This window comes from Sinocyclocheilus grahami, unplaced genomic scaffold, assembly GCF_001515645.1.
Source record: "Sinocyclocheilus grahami isolate Dianchi unplaced genomic scaffold, SAMN03320097.WGS_v1.1 scaffold419.1, whole genome shotgun sequence".
NCBI lineage: Eukaryota > Metazoa > Chordata > Actinopteri > Cypriniformes > Cyprinidae > Sinocyclocheilus > Sinocyclocheilus grahami.
The window spans coordinates 2043040-2059997 of NW_015505598.1; the positions used below are offsets into that span (position 1 = coordinate 2043040).

The 16958-nt window shown below is 37.5% G+C and overlaps 1 protein-coding gene across 1 annotated transcript in view; it reads left to right on the forward strand.

The window, feature by feature from the left end:
- Positions 1-1776: 1776 nt before the first annotated feature.
- The window catches only part of mmp28 (matrix metallopeptidase 28), a 21856-nt gene continuing 6674 nt past the window's right edge, over positions 1777-16958 (forward strand). Inside the window, exons 1-7 of the mRNA XM_016232798.1 lie at positions 1777-1963; positions 3779-3855; positions 3971-4134; positions 9527-9748; positions 12166-12411; positions 16508-16651; positions 16740-16904. Coding sequence (XP_016088284.1) covers positions 1880-1963; positions 3779-3855; positions 3971-4134; positions 9527-9748; positions 12166-12411; positions 16508-16651; positions 16740-16904 — 1102 coding nt within the window. The 5' untranslated portion in view covers positions 1777-1879. The remainder of the gene's footprint in view (positions 1964-3778; positions 3856-3970; positions 4135-9526; positions 9749-12165; positions 12412-16507; positions 16652-16739; positions 16905-16958) is intronic.

A 16958-nucleotide genomic window follows, 5' to 3' on the forward strand; every position in this document is an offset into this window, starting at 1 on the left:
ATAAGACAGTTAGAAGGTGCCTAATTTTGATACTTTTTTTATCCAGTCATTATTGTCACATTATTATCTTCTAAGTATTTAAAGTGCTTTTAAAGAATAGAAAATGCTTTATTTAAAAAAGAAGCCTGATAGACCTATGTTATTGTTCACTTCATTGGCTAAAAATAAAAAATAAAATAAAAATCTGATTACTCTGTAAAAATGTACACAGTCGATTATTTGATTATTAAAATAATTGAGAGTGACAGCCCTGTTTTAAACTTCCTTGGACTTATTATATATGAACACTATAAAATGCATAATGTTTGTACTTCAAAGTAATTTAACCTCTTAAGACCCAAGAAAAAAGTTTTAGGAAAACGTTAGTTTTTTCCATGTCTTTACATTGTTTAGAGCATTAAAAATAATGTTAAAAAATATATATATTAAAAAATATATATATTTCATTCATAAGTTATGCTATGTCCTCGGTAGAGGACATCGGGACTCAATTTCTTAAAAAAAAATAAAAAGACATGAACGAACATGCATAGGCAAAAACAATGCATATGCAAATACATTTTTAGTTTTCAAGATTTTTTTTTTTATCAAACTTAGTATAAAGATGATTCTCAACTATGTTATAACAGAATGATTCAATATACTCTTTTTCTTTCTGCAAAATGTCTGTAAAATGGCCATAAACAGGTTTTCTCATTATATATAATGTATCTGTAAACTAAATCTAATTTGCATATTAATGTGTTTTTGGGGCAACATGTAATGAAAAAAGAAGTGTAATAATGGGAGTAATAATTGACATCATTCATAAGTTATGCTATGTCCTCGGTAGAGGACATCGGGACTCAATTTCTTTAAAAAAATAAAAAGACATGAACGAACATGCATAGGCAAAAACAATGCATATGCAAATACATTTTTAGTTTTCAAGATTTTTTTTTTTATCAAACTTAGTATAAAGATGATTCTCAACTATGTTATAACAGAATGATTCAATATACTCTTTTTCTTTCTGCAAAATGTCTGTAAAATGGCCATAAACAGGTTTTCTCATTATATATAATGTATCTGTAAACTAAATCTAATTTGCGTATTAATGTGTTTTTGGGGCAATATGTAATGAAAAAAGAAATGTAATAATGGGAGTAATAATTGACAAGATTTTCATAATAATATATAATATTTCATAGAATATAGAAATATAATTTCTTTCCCTGTTCATTTGTTTTGTCTCCCAAAATGCTAATAAACATGCTTTTAGTCCCGGTGTCCTCATATGAGGACATGCATGAAATCAACCTCCTGTTTCGTAACAGAAAGTCATATTTTGATTTGAAACCCCATAACATTTTCCTGAGATGTTGATTTATGACACACAGTTTAAAAATTAGACAGATTTAAATGATAATTACAAAATATTATTATATTGTCACTAAATTAATATCAGACATATTTGAAGACCAAGGAGAGGGAGTGGTCATAGTGAAACATCCAAACATTTAGCATCTCTGGAAAGCCCTGAATGTGCTCTGTACAGGACTCCAGACCTAAAACTGTGGCATGTACAGTCTCAGAGAAATAACGTTCACATAACCAAGAATAAAGGTTTTTATACCTGAACGTTTTAGTTAATTGAATTTTTAATTAAATACCTGAACGTTCAGAGAACATTCAGAAGTAACTTTTTCCTAATCTAATGAAGACATTAGCAAACTGTTTTCTGGTAGCTGGGCATCTGTCTAGATCAGTGCGCTCTGGAGGCGGAACCAGCGCGCGCGGTAGTGCTGCTTTCAGAGCTGTGGCGCTCTGCGCTTGGGTTTATCGTGATGGGATCTATCTTCATGAGGTGATTTTAGCAATAAAGAGTGAATGCACGCAGATGGAGGTGTTTGTGCTGCTGTCAGCGCTGCTGTGCGTCCAGACCTCCGTCAGCTCTCCAGTCTCCACAGCTGCTCAGGCTCAGGTGAGATCGGCTTCTTCTGGCGCAAAATAACGCCACAGATACGGTTAAATACGCACAAGGACTGTAGACTGATTTCTGTTTTACTTCCATCTTATGATTAGATTACATTAGATTGCAACATTATTTAAAGGTTACAAAAACATTGCTTACAACATTCTACTATATTTGTCCCCCCCCCCAAACAAAAAAACGTATTTGAACGTACATTTTCATTATTCTGAAAACGTTAAAATGTCAAGTTGTGTCGTTATTAAACCATTACTTAAACCAAAGATTACAAAAATGTTTCTTATAACTAGTGCGCTCACCGCAGTGCAACAGTGAAAAGGGACCCCTTTCAAACAGTGTCGTGTTCCCAACTTTGTTTAAGCGACATACACCGGTATTGCGGTATTTTAAAAATTCATATCATAACAAAAATAAACACCGGTATTCGGTATGAACCGGTATACCGCCCAGCACTAGTTACAACGTTGTTCCAACTTGTCACCCAAAATATAACGTTCTTTGACCGTTTCATATAAAATTAAAACGTTAAAATATAAATTTTTGTTGCCGTGATTATAAAGTTATTTAAATATTTAAGAACATGTAATTTTGTTCTAACAACGTTTTCTCTCAACGCTATGACAACGGCTTTTAAATATGAATATAGGATATAAGAATAGTATAAGAACGTTCCATTAGAACGTTTTCTCCTAACATTTATATAACATTTAAAAAACGTTAGTGAAAGTTGCTGTTAACGTTCGCTTTTGGGATATAGCCTATCTCCGTTTCCTGATATTCTTGAAAGCGTCTATATGCCTCATTTGAGATTCCAGTAAATTCATGCTTTTCAGAAAAGCCATGCTTTTTAGTTATACAAATGCATGCAAACATTTTGGAGACATGTATTGTCTTGCTCTGCCTTTCAGCTATGGAAAATGAGCCTGGTGATTTGTGGTAAGAATAATGCGCACAGCCATAAACTATGCAATGAACCCAAAGAAGCATTTCCATTGGTAGAGCACTGTCATTACATGCTTCTACCTCCAGAACTAAGACACATTTACATGACAGCTGCACAATCAAACCGTAAATATAAACAGCCACTGATAATAATTGGTGGTTTCATTGTGATTTTTAGTTTACAAGTTTCTTCTCCTGATTATACTCTGGCAGACTTGTTCAAAGTATAAACAATGATTCTGTGCACTTGTTGAAATCTGGGTTCCTCTATAAAGTTGTTATGCATTGCCTCACTTCAGATCTGTCAACATACTCTGTACCTGTGACCTCTAGTTCAGATCTACACTACACCAACATTACAGGCAAATATGCAGTTTACACGCCAGAACCTGACAGAGACATATCCTCTCATGCACAGATCCAAAACTGATGCTTTCCTATGGATACAAAGCAAAGCATTTCCTTTAGTTTCTCCACAAACCATTGTTTGAAATCAGGCATTGCAGACCGATATAATACTAGATAGACATCCTCAAATGACACTGAAACAGCTTATTTTTCCTGTCTGGATGGTCATTCTGTATTCCCGTCTATAGAGATTTCACAACACAGTTAAGGCCATCTTCTAAAGAGGCACAAAGGCCCACATCTTCCTACAGATCTTCCTGCTTCATGCAGGGAACAACAAATGCTTCTGACTACCTCAATCAGTGCCCATGTGGGTATTGACTGTTGTTGTGTCTGTGTTACAAATACTTCGTTTCCAAAGATGCTTTGTTTACGGTGCTCTGATTTATCAGCATCTCTCCGCTGTAGATTGAGGCTGTTGTCAGAGGGAGTAATGACGTATGTGTGCATGCGCAGGGTTTTCTGGAGCGATATGGATACCTGCACAAGGAGAATGAATCTCACAGCACAGCTGAAGTCAAGTCTGCCATCAGGTAAACCTGTGAAAAATATGATAATATCATACCAGCTATCAAAAACGCTACAGTTGAATGATGTCAGCACTAGTCCAGAGGAATGGGTTTGCGATGGAGCTCTGTTGTGTTTCAGAGAGTTTCAGTGGTTGTCTCAGCTACCCGTCACTGGAGGACTGGACAGGGTCACTCTGGAGAAGATGAGCTCGGCCCGCTGCGGGGTTCAGGACGCCTGGGGTCAAAGGGTCAGCAGGGACTTCACAGGCCGACAGCTCCGGAAGAAGCGTTCTCCTCAGACAGGTGAACACATTTCATGCATTTGAATTTATGTTTATAAGAATCATATCTAGAACTGTTGGGAACACCCTAAAACTCGGCAATCTCATTTACTCCACACATCACCTTCTCACGTGTGTCATGAACTGCCATGAAGGTTTTTATTATTTTGTACTGTTTTCTGAGGTCCCCTTATAATGTTATCAAGATTTTCACATCAAATACACAAAACCCTTTCAGCAATATGACGTTCTTTGTTCAGACAACTGTGTTTTAAGAAGTTAGCATTTCTAAGTATTTGAGGCTCAAAAGGTTTCGTAAACTGGAAAATATGTAGTTGCTTTTTTTTTACAGCATAAGGGCTACAAGAAAGTTAATTCCATTTGATTTTAGTGCAATTTATTTACTGCAAAAAAGAGAGATGAAAACTGAAAGAATGCATGCAGTTTTGTTAAAAAAGATTGATAAGTGGCAGACACGCATTTTCAGTCAAACTGCCCTTTGGTTAAACAGTGTTTTCTCAGATGCAGAAGTTGTGAGGTGGTTCTGCGGCTGCTGGGTGGGGTCCTAATAATGGATAAATACAGTGGGACTCATAATTACTGTCCATACTGCGCAAATACACGTCTAGCAGTTTAAAACATCCACTTCTGTGAAGACCCAAAGCAAAACACACACACAAACTCACACCTCGCCTCATGTTTACACTGAGACTACAAGAGCAGATCTTCACCAAACACTCATTCACTGATCATACCATACTCTGTTCGGTGTTTTCATTCAGGTCCTGAGGCACTGAGGACTGTTTCACAGAAGACATTTTTATTAGAGGGGTTAAAATGAACACACACATGTGGTTCATACTGTACATGACAGATATCTCAGATCATCTTAAGTTAGTTAAATAGTAGAACAGGCAGGTGGAAGGAGAATTGTTGATATGACTAACAGAGGCTGCACTGGTGATGTTTTTGGAGCAGTGCTGAAATAAAAGCTCAGTGTGTGTGTGTGTGTGTGTGTGTGTGTGAGAGAGAGATTTGGCAGGGGTTCGAGAATCGTAAATTCAGACCTGTCACTTTGAAAATGCACTAATACTTCAGGAATGCAGCAGCATTGCTCTGAGTATGAGTGCATTCATGTCAGTACCTGATGTCTGCAAACTCCTCTCACTAGGGGTTAACTAGTATAGACTTATTAGTGAAGACAATAATTTCACACATCAGTTAAATCAAAGATTTGCTTTCAGTCACAGTACAAAGCCAAACTTGTTTTATCTCTATTGCATTATGTACTTGTGTTAACGCTGAATCAGTCTTGTGGATAATCATTTAGATAATTGGCTTTGTCTGCATTTTGGACAATTTTGAGCCCATTCATTCTAACTTACAAAGACAAAACATTAACCTCACACTTTATAGGGCAGGATGTTTGCATTACAAAAGGTCCACCTAGTGATTTCAAGGAAAAAGAAATAAATGAACAAGAAAACACTTTAAAAAACAACAACAAACTGTGCTGTTTTTTAAATGTTATTTGGGTTATTTTACGCACTAAAATATGAATTATAAAATGGAGAGTTCTGGTGCTTGATTCTGATTGGTTGAGCCGTGTTCGAAGCTGTTGTAAATTACTCTACAAACTTCTTTGTTTCTGTGTCTGTGTTGCTCGGCAATAGGACTGTGTGATATTGAAGAAAAATGCGATATGCGATACCTTGGTTAAAAATGCAATATTCGATATGCGATACAATATTGCTTAAAGTGTGTAAAATCTATTTAAATTATATTTTAAAATATTTAAAAATGAAAATTATAACCAATTTGTTTCGCATTCTGTCTTGGAAAATAAAGAATCACTGCAACTTCTGAAAGTGACCAGCAGTGTTACATAAAAAGTAATGTCACAAATCAGAAAATGTCACTTTAACATCAGTGTGAACAAAAAAAATGTATGACACTAATTTTATATCATTGTAACGTTGCTTTCCACACACTTTAAGTACTTCTTCATATACCACAGCAGAAACTATAGTCTGAGAAAGTTCAAACATGATTAAAGGCAAGTGAACAATCAGTGAAAAAAAGAAAGAAAAATGAAAAAAAAATACACAATTTACAAGCATAGATAAAATAAACAGTAGTATTCAGGTACAGAAATGTAATAATTAAGTGTAAAATAACACTGCATAGTGTTCACTGTATGAATTAAATTTAGATTAATCTTTGTTATAGCTGTTTTGTTGTTTGATTAACATTAGTGACATCAAGACGAGACGGCAAACAGTTGTTTTCTGCAACTTATTGCACTTAACTCTTTTTAACGTCAAGCAATTCTCTGCTATATGCGTCGAACTAAAACTTTGACCTTTTGCAACGTTTTCGATTTAAGAAGCTTATTATTAAAATGATTCAGATATCGCACGCCCTTGCGATTTGCATATTGCGATATTTACATTTGCGATATTTCGGTAATTTCGATATATCGTGCAGCCCTACTCGGCAACCACTTTGTTGCACTTGCAACCACAACTGTTTCTGAGGAATTACATTGTTTGGCGGAAGAATAATGTTTTTATTAAGATCATTTTGACCTTTTGCAACGTTTTCGATTTAAGAAGCTTATTATTAAAATGATTCAGATATCGCACGCCCTTGCGATTTGCATATTGCGATATTTACATTTGCGATATTTCGGTAATTTCGATATATCGTGCAGCCCTACTCGGCAACCACTTTGTTGCACTTGCAACCACAACTGTTTCTGAGGAATTACATTGCTTGGCGGAAGAATAATGTTTTTATTAAGATCATAACATTTTTTTTGCTTTTTGATTTTGTGAAACCTTGCTACGTATATGAAATAACCGTTTTATAAAAGCAATAAGCCCTGCGTGAAGCCGTGGTTTACAGTGAATTTATAACCCCGTTGTGCCTAACAACGCCCCTTAGCTGTTAAATTCACTGTATACCACGGCTTCTTGGGGCTTATTGCTTTATTAGCAATTATGGTATAACGGAGAAAAACCACACACATTACCTTCTGACAGCAGTGTTATTAGGGCCAGTTTTACTAACAGCTTGCGCCGGCGGGAACCGTATTTTGGCGTTAAAATTGTACTGTCAGGTTTTACTAAAGACGCGCAGTGACGAATTATTCAGAGTATTCAGATGAATCACACAATGCGTTTTACTGACGTTTGCGCTTTCAAATGACTGGCATTTGTGCCATTACTTAACGCCCAAAAAAAGCATGTCTTAAACTATTTTGTGCTTGAAATGGCTGCCGTTATTGTTGCTAGGACGAGGCACCGAGAGCACGTGGTAGAAGGGAGAGGATTTTTTCTACACGTATTAATTTATTTTGAGAACACATTATCCGAACACATCATTTGCCAAGCCATGTTACTTTTAATTTGCTTCAGGAAATAAAAGACGACTTTAAACCCTCAACTAGGAGTCATGCAGGTCTATCAAAACATCTTGCAACCCTTCATTTTTTGGCCTCCGGTTCTTTTCAACGTACTGTGGCTTCTTTATTTCTTTATTCTCTATTTGGCGACTACACTAATTTGCACTGTTCTTGGTATATTGCATTGGTAATCTTTGTTATAGCTGTTTTGTTGTTTGATTAACATTAGTGACATCAAGACGAGACGGCAAAGAGTTGTTTTCTGCAACTTATTGCACTTAACTCTTTTTAACGTCAAGCAATTCTCTGCTATATGCGTCGAACTAAAACTTTGACCTTTTGCAACGTTTTCGATTTAAGAAGCTTATTATTAAAATGATTCAGATATCGCACGCCCTTGCGATTTGCATATTGCGATATTTACATTTGCGATATTTCGGTAATTTCGATATATCGTGCAGCCCTACTCGGCAACCACTTTGTTGCACTTGCAACCACAACTGTTTCTGAGGAATTACATTGCTTGGCGGAAGAATAATGTTTTTATTAAGATCATAACATTTTTTTTGCTTTTTGATTTTGTGAAACCTTGCTACGTATATGAAATAACCGTTTTATAAAAGCAATAAGCCCTGCGTGAAGCCGTGGTTTTGGCGTTAAAATTGTACTGTCAGGTTTTACTAAAGACGCGCAGTGACGAATTATTCAGAGTATTCAGATGAATCACACAATGCGTTTTACTGACGTTTGCGCTTTCAAATGACTGGCATTTGTGCCATTACTTAACGCCCAAAAAAAGCATGTCTTAAACTATTTTGTGCTTGAAATGGCTGCCGTTATTGTTGCTAGGACGAGGCACCGAGAGCGCGTGGTAGAAGGGAGAGGATTTTTTCTACACGTATTAATTTATTTTGAGAACACATTATCCGAACACATCATTTGCCAAGCCATGTTACTTTTAATTTGCTTCAGGAAATAAAAGACGACTTTAAACCCTCAACTAGGAGTCATGCAGGTCTATCAAAACATCTTGCAACCCTTCATTTTTTGGCCTCCGGTTCTTTTCAACGTACTGTGGCTTCTTTATTTCTTTATTCTCTATTTGGCGACTACACTAATTTGCACTGTTCTTGGTATATTGCATTGGTCGATATGTAAATGAGATGTTGCGTCTGTTCTTTAATTTGTGCATTATTAGTAAATCACCCTCAGAAATGTCCACGCCCATCGGCGCTGTTTTGGAATTGCGCTCTTGCGCTAGTTTGCCCTGTTTAGTAAAACTGGCCCTTAGTGTCTTGGAAGTCTGTAATTATGTGTGCAATTCACAAAACCTCTCATGTTAAGCTAATTACATACTGAGCTGAGCTCTTGTCAGTTTAGAATGTTTTGGATGCAATCAGTTGATGTTTGCAGAATATGTAAATTTGGATCTTAAAATACCCTTAATATTCAGCAATATCATTGATGTGACTGAACTGATGCTGTCAGATGAAAACAAAACTGAGAACTCATGAATTTTGCATCAACACTGTTATTGATCTGAACTGAATCAACACTGAACTGACTTGAACTGAATAATTAATTGATCTTGCCTTTTAAGAGATACTTTTCAGCAGAATTTGGATTTGCCTCATATTTGAAGTTTGCATCATTGATTATGTTACTGTCCTATACTGCAAAGCTGCCTTGAATAAAATCTGTATTGCATAAAGCACTATAAAAAGGTGACTTGACTATGAAGATGTTTTAAATGTAATTAAATAAAATAATTACAGTAGTTATTAACTTAAATTATAAACACACTAGCAACAGCATTGTTCTGGGGTCTTTTGCACTTTACTTTCAACTTACTTTTTTACTTCAAAATGAAACTAGTTTGTTATCATACACATCTAAATGAAATACAGCGTCAGTTGAACACCAGATGGAATACATCTCACAAATACTAACGTTAAGATGAAATGTCACGATTAAACATTGGTTTTGAGACTGCTCCGTACTTCCACAGGAGAGAAGTGGCACAAACGTCACCTGACGTATCGTATCATGAACTGGCCGCGTAATCTGTCTCCCAGTCAAGTGCATATGGCAGTGAAGATGGCGTTCCAGCTGTGGAGTAATGTGTCCGGACTGATCTTCCAGGAGCTCCAGCAGGGTCCTGCCAACATCCGGCTGGCCTTCTTTGAAGGAGAACATAATGATGGGACAGGAAATGCATTTGATGGGCCAGGTGATGCTTTCTTTTTTTCTTTCTTAAAAAAAAAACAAATTTCCAGACCAAAAACTCAGCCCAAAAGTGATATCCAAAGGTAAAAGCAGAAAATGAAAAACATGTTGATTACCAGTTTGGTTAGTTTGAAGAAAAGAAATAAAAGAGGACCAGATTTTTTTACATTTTTCAAAACTTTTTTTTCCCTTTAGGGTATATCTAATTATTTCCAAATATAATTTACCAGTCAAGTGTGTAAGCCACATTTTAAGAGATGGGATACAATTTTTCTTCCAAAGCAAAAGTTTTTTTTTTTCCAGATATCCTGAAACAAACTGTTATTGTACCAGTGTAAGTGCCAAATTGAACTAATATAGGATCTGGTTCAAAACTATGTCAAATATATCTGGAAAAAAATGTCACTTTGGACACTTAACAGTAAGACAGGTTGGAATCTAAATAATATATAATTTTTTTCAGAGACAACAAATAAGAAACACTATGACAGGTGTCGATTTTAAAAGTTTTGCTAGGAACAGCCATTATATACATGTTCACTTTGATCAGTTTGCTGAAGCATGTTGCCAAATAACATGAACCTTCAACATACTTTGTCTATGCCAAGAAAAATGTAGGAAGAAATGTTTTCAGTGAACTTTCAAAATTTGCTTTGCTTGAGAAAACATGAAAATATAAATTGTGTGTGTGTGTGATTTAGTCAAGTTAGTTTTGCATCAACTAATGTGATTTTCAGTAATCGAGAGGCAGCAACAGCACATAATGAGAGGGTGTGGCTCTGAGTGTGTGAATGAGAGGGTGTAGCTCTGAGTGTGTGAATGAGGGGGCTTGGCTCTGAGTGAATGAGAGGGGGTGTGGCTCTGAGTGTGTAAATGAGAGGGTGTAGCTCTGAGTGTGTGAATGAGGGGGCGTGGCTCTGAGTGAATGAGAGTGGGCCTGGCTCTGAGTGTGTGAATGAGAGGGTGTAGCTCTGAGTGTGTGAATGAGGGGGCGTGGCTCTGAGTGAATGAGAGTGGGCCTGGCTCTGAGTGTGTGAATGAGAGGGTGTAGCTCTGAGTGTGTGAATGAGGGGGCTTGGCTCTGAGTGAATGAGAGGGGGTGTGGCTCTGAGTGAATGATAGGGGGCACTGAGTGTATAAATGAGAGGTTGTAGCTCTGAGTGTGTGAATGAGAGGGGGCGTGGCTCTGAGTGTGTATATGAGAGGGTGTAGCTCTGAGTGTGTGAATGAGGAGGCGTGGCTCTTAGTGTGTGATTTAGGGGGTGTGGCTCTGAGTGAATGAGAGGGGGCGTGGCTCTGAGTGTGTATATGAGAGGGTGTAGCTCTGAGTGTGTGAATGAGGAGGCGTGGCTCTTAGTGTGTGATTTAGGGGGTGTGGCTCTGAGTGAATGAGAGGGGGCGTGGCTCTGAGTGTGTAAATGAGGGGCGTGGCTCTGAGTGTGTGAATGAGGGGCCGTGGCTCTGAGTGTGTAAATGAGAGGGTGTAGCTCTGAGTGTGTGAATGAGGGGGCGTGGCTCTGAGTGAATGAGAGGGGGCATGGCTCTGAGTGTGTAAATGAGAGGGTGTAGCTCTGAGTGTGTAAAAGAGGGGGCGTGGCTCTGAGTGTGTGAATGAGGGGGTGTGGCTCTGAGTGTGTAAATGAGAGGGTGTAGCTCTGAATGTGTGAATGAGATGAGGCATGGCTCTGAGTGTGCGACTACAGTAAAAAAGCTTTTACTGTTCTAAAAACACAGATTTGTGGCTTTTATTGGAATTTAAAACCAGAAACAAACGTGATAGTTGTCATGCGGTGAATCTGGCTAATCGTGAAATGGCTGTGTCGTCATCTGTCGTCTGGAGAAACTGCGTAGGCTGAGTCAGCTCTCGAAACGCTCTCGCGGTGCTTTGATGCCACATGTGACAGACAGTGACGTGGCGTCGGCGCCGTCTCAAGTCGGACAAAATTACTAACCGGCATGCACTGCTTTAAGTCAGATTGCGATCAGTGCTGCATGAAGTCGAACGCACCTAATGAGATGAGGCATGGCTCTGAGTGTGTGAATGAGGGGGCGTGGCTCTGATTGTGTGAATGAGGGGGGCACTCTGTTGGACTGCTGTGTGTGTGTGAAGAGAGAAGAGATGATGCTGGTATCACTTTATCGATACTGTGGAAAAGTAGTGCTGAGTCATTTCAAATATTTCAGTTTAGGTATGTATCAAAAATGTATATTTTTGGTAACACTATGAAGAAACCCAAAAGATTCAGGGCTTTTAAATAAATTAAGAAGCCACCACCTGATTCTTCCCCGTTTGACAGACTCATGTACCAACTCTCTTTTTCCATATTTATGTGCAGTCTTTCATCTAGGATTCAGAACGGGACATGAAAGCTGCGTGACATAGCTATAGTTATTCTTAATTTCTTTCTTTCTGCTCTTTAGGTGGCGCTCTGGCTCATGCATTTTTCCCTTTCCGCGGTGAAGCTCATTTTGACTTGTCTGAACGCTGGACCCTGAACGGTCTCAAAGGACGCAACCTGTTCCTGGTGACGGCCCATGAAATTGGCCACACTCTGGGATTGGTGCATTCGCCTGTCCGTCACGCTCTAATGTCACCGTACTATAAGAAGATGGGCTCGAATGCGCTGCTCAGCTGGGATGATATCACTGCTATACAACAGCTGTACGGTAAACAAGCATCTCTTTTCTTGTCTGGACTTCTGAAAAGCTTTTTGTTATTTGTAATATTGCAGGCTTTTAGGGTCACACTTTATTTTAAGGTCCAATTCTAACTATTAACAAACCATTAACTATGACTTTTGCCTCAATAAACTCCTAATTGGCTGCTTATTAATAGTTAGTTAGGTAGTTGTTAAGTTTAGGTATTGGGCAGGATTAGGGATGTAGAATATGGTCATGCAGAATATGTGCTTTATAGGTACGAATACACAGCCAATATGTTAATAATAGGCATGCTAATAAACAACTAGTTAATAGTGAGAATTGGTCCCTATACTGAGTGTTACCGCTTTTGGCAGCAAAGAACAGGGTTTTGGCCTTTACTAAGAGTAAGAGGGTGTCATTTACTAATTATTGCATAGATTTTTTTTGTATATATAACTTGCATACACACATGAATGTGTTCTTAACCTCATTCTAATGTTAGATGAGCAACTATGTGCCAGAGTTTAGTCACTAAACAAGCTCAAACCATCTTCATATATGGATTATATGCATAATGATTCTTTCAATCATGACTTTTTATTTTTGTGAAAATATGCATTGGCAGATTGTTTCAGAAAATAGATGGTGTAAAATACCTCTATATCTCACCTGTGTGCTTACCTGAGAACAGCAATGAATATAAATGAGCTTAGTACTCTTCTAATCTCAATTTATATCTACTCTCTACTATTTTATTCACGGTCTCACACACAAACACCTTCACAGAAAAATGACACTTAAATGCTTAAATGTATTTGCATAGTCTCTACAACATATAGATTTCATTTTAGGATCATATTTAAAGACTGTTTTAGGATTGTTTGTGTTGCAACAATATTTTCATTAAAAGCACATTTCCATCCCTACTCAGATTATTGTAAAGTGAACAATGCCAGTCTCTTTACTAAGTGAACGAACAATTATATTATTTAAATTGTTAAATATACATCATAATAGTACTGAATTTTTACAGTTTAATTAAAAAATCATTGTTGGAAGGTGTTCATTACTAAAGATCATTATAGCAATGACAATAAAATTTCCGTTTGATTTTTGGGTGAAATATGACCCTTTCTTCTTGAGATTTAAGTCAAGTCAAGTCACCTTTATTTATATAGCGCTTTTAACAATACAGATTGTGACAAAGCAACTGAACAGCATTAATTAGGAAAATAGTGTCAATAATGCAAAATGACAATCGTAAACACTCATTTTTCAGTTAAAGACAGTTCATCATTGAATTCAGTGATGTTAACATCCAGCTCAGTTTAAATAATATCTTTGTAATCATGTCAACGATATCGCCGGAAATGAAGTGTCCCCAACTAAGCAAGCCAGAGGCGACAGCGGCAAGGAACCAAAACTCCATCGGTGACAGAATGGAGAAAAAACCTTGGGAGAAACCAGGCTCAGTCGGGGGGCCAGTTCTCCTCTGACCAGACGAACCAGCAGTACGGAAAAATCAATATAAGACGTAATAAAACAGACGATGAATAATATTAACAGCAGTTATTATATGATGCAATCAAACTTAGAAGATTTACCCAGATTTACCCAAACATTTGCAAACATACCAGTTCATATCTTACGAAACCCTCCCTGTTATTTTCACACAATGAATACAGCTAATTGTGTGAGGCTGTGGTGAAACAAACATAAGGGCCTATGAAATTCATTCAATTTTATTTTTTTAACATTTAAACTTTTCTGGACTCTGTTTGAATGGTTACATTAAATTGTATAATATAATATATATTATATGCTTGAATCCGTGCATCTGCACCATGCATTCACACAGAGACACAGAGACACAGAACATGCAGGATTCATATTTAAATAGTCTTTTTGCAGTTAATTATTCACAGACACTAGTCCATATCACCATTGGATGCAAGTGTACTGTCCTATTTTTCATTTATTCATTCCAATTTGGCAAATTCTGTGACATTCCGCATTATCGGGTAAATTCCATTTTTTATGACAGGATTCCGTCCGTGTTTTCTGCATCATGGAAATCATAGTTCCCTACAAACACAGATTGACGCTGAAAGACACAGTAAGACAAACTCAACTCCAGTTCTGGTCCGGTGAAGCTGTCAGCTGTTTCTCAAGCGTGTGTCAGGCAGGTTTACACACGGCACGCAGAGAAAACCTCCACAGCATCCATCTCCAGCGCATGAGAAGAGCTAGGCCTGATCATAACTCAAGAACGTTTCACTGAGTTTGCCAGACTTATCTTTCTTTCTTTCAGAAAAAAAAATCAGATATGATTTGAAACCTTTCTTTTTGGACAAGTAGGTTGGAAAATGCTTGTGAAACATAAACCTTTGCTGTGGAATACCTATTTTTAAATACATTCTTGTCATAGGTTAGAAAATCTCAACAAGTTTCTAAGGAATGCTTTCATATTTGCAAAATATGCAGCCAACATGTTATGAAACACCAAACAAAACAAAAAGTTCTGGCAAAATGAACTTTTACAAATGACATTCAAATATCCAAATGATACTGTACAAACTGTATTTTCTATTACCTTACCCTAACCTCACCCCTAAATCTAGCAATCACAGAAAACTTTCTGCATTTTTAGATTAAAAAAAATAAAAATAAAAAATAAAATAAAGTTTAGTATGAGGCAACAAAATGTTCATGTTGTAATTCCTGTCATTATACACGTGTCCTCATAAACAATTAAAACCTGTACACACACACACACTCACACTCTCACACACACACACACACACACACACTCACACTCTCTCTCACACACACACACACTCTCTCTCACACACACACTGTCAGAGCACTATACACACACAGGTTTGTTTTTGTGAAAAGTGGGGACTCTCCATAGGTGTAATGGTTTTTATACTGTACAGACCGTATATTCTATTGTCCTACACCAACCCTACCCCTAAACCTACTCCTCACAGGAAACTTTCTGCTATTTCAGATTTTCAAAAAAACTCATTCTGAATTATTTATAAGCCTTTTGAATTATGGGGACACTGAAAATGTCCTCATAAATCACCTTCTCGTTGTAATACCTATGTCATACCCATGTTATTATACAAATTTGTGTCCTCATAAACCACATAAACATGCACACTCACACACACACACACACACACACATAGTGCTTGTTGACAGCACTAATATATTACAGTGTTAGTCACAGTTAGTACAGTCACTCTTTCTGTAAATCACACACTTTGCATGCATTCAGGCCAACATGACTCCATGTAGACACTCATCACAAAAATCACTTCTTCAGATATGATCTGCTGTTAACACAAATGTTTGTTTGGGTGTGTGTTCATGTGTATCAGAAGAAGCATTGCGTTCTGACTTCCACCACAATCACAGACTTTTGTATGGAAGCTTGTGTCTGCCACAGGTTAAAAAAATTAATAAAGGTAATTGCGAATTTTTATCTCACAATTCAGACTTTTTTCTTGCAATTCAGAGAAATTCTTAAGAATTGCAGGCTGTAAACTCAGAATTGCTTTTCCCCCCACAATTCTGAGAAAAATGACAAGATGATAACTCGCAATTGCGAGAAATAAAGTTTTTATTGTTTTATTGTTTATTGTTTTTATTAAAATGTTTTTATTGTTGGCCCTTTATTTTTTAAAAACTCATACATATGGTTGCAGAGATGAGGACGATAAAAAAAACAGAAAGTTCCAAAACAGGCTTAAATAATATCCACAGATAGATTAAGGAACTGAACTAAACAGGGAGTATAAATAAGAAGGAACGTAATTAATGAGGACACGTGAATATAATAATGATCAAACAGACTGAGAAACTAAGTCAACAAAGGCAACAGAGCACGACACAAAGCAACAGAACTGTGACAACATCACACTCTGTGCCGTCTTTTTTAAAGAAAAAACATAGAATTTTTTTTTTTTAATTGAGAGGCCACACAGATCTTCTATTGGTCACACGTCTTCATGCGATACGAGTTCACCAAACTTTAAAATGCAGCACAATTTGAGAGTTTGCGTTTCCAGTCTCCCACATTCATTCACCAGTGTCATATACTTGTGTGCAGGGAAACCAGCGGGCGATTCAGTGCAGCAGTTGGCGGGAGGGGCTCTGAGATGGGCCATGCGGGACTGGCAGACTTCTCCAGACCCTAAAGGAGGTTCCCGCACACCCCAGTACTGCCAGGGCTTCTTTGATGCCGTCACCATGGGTAAGAACAAAAAGACATGCCATTATTCTTCTGTTACTCACTGAGATCAGTTTTCCTGGAGCTGTGTGAAGCGGTGTTTTTTCTGCAGATGAGGATGGGACAGTGCTGGTGTTTCAGGGCCATCGTTTCTGGACGGTGTTTAATGGCAGCGTGAGCGCTCCTCTTCCTCTTCGCACACGCTGGCCAAATCTGTCATTGGCTATTGAAGCGGCTGCCTTCTCTCCACTCGACAGCAAACTCTACTTCTTTAAAGGTAGGCTGGACTTTAGTTTTCCAAACACAGGTAATGCAAGTGTTATGGTATATT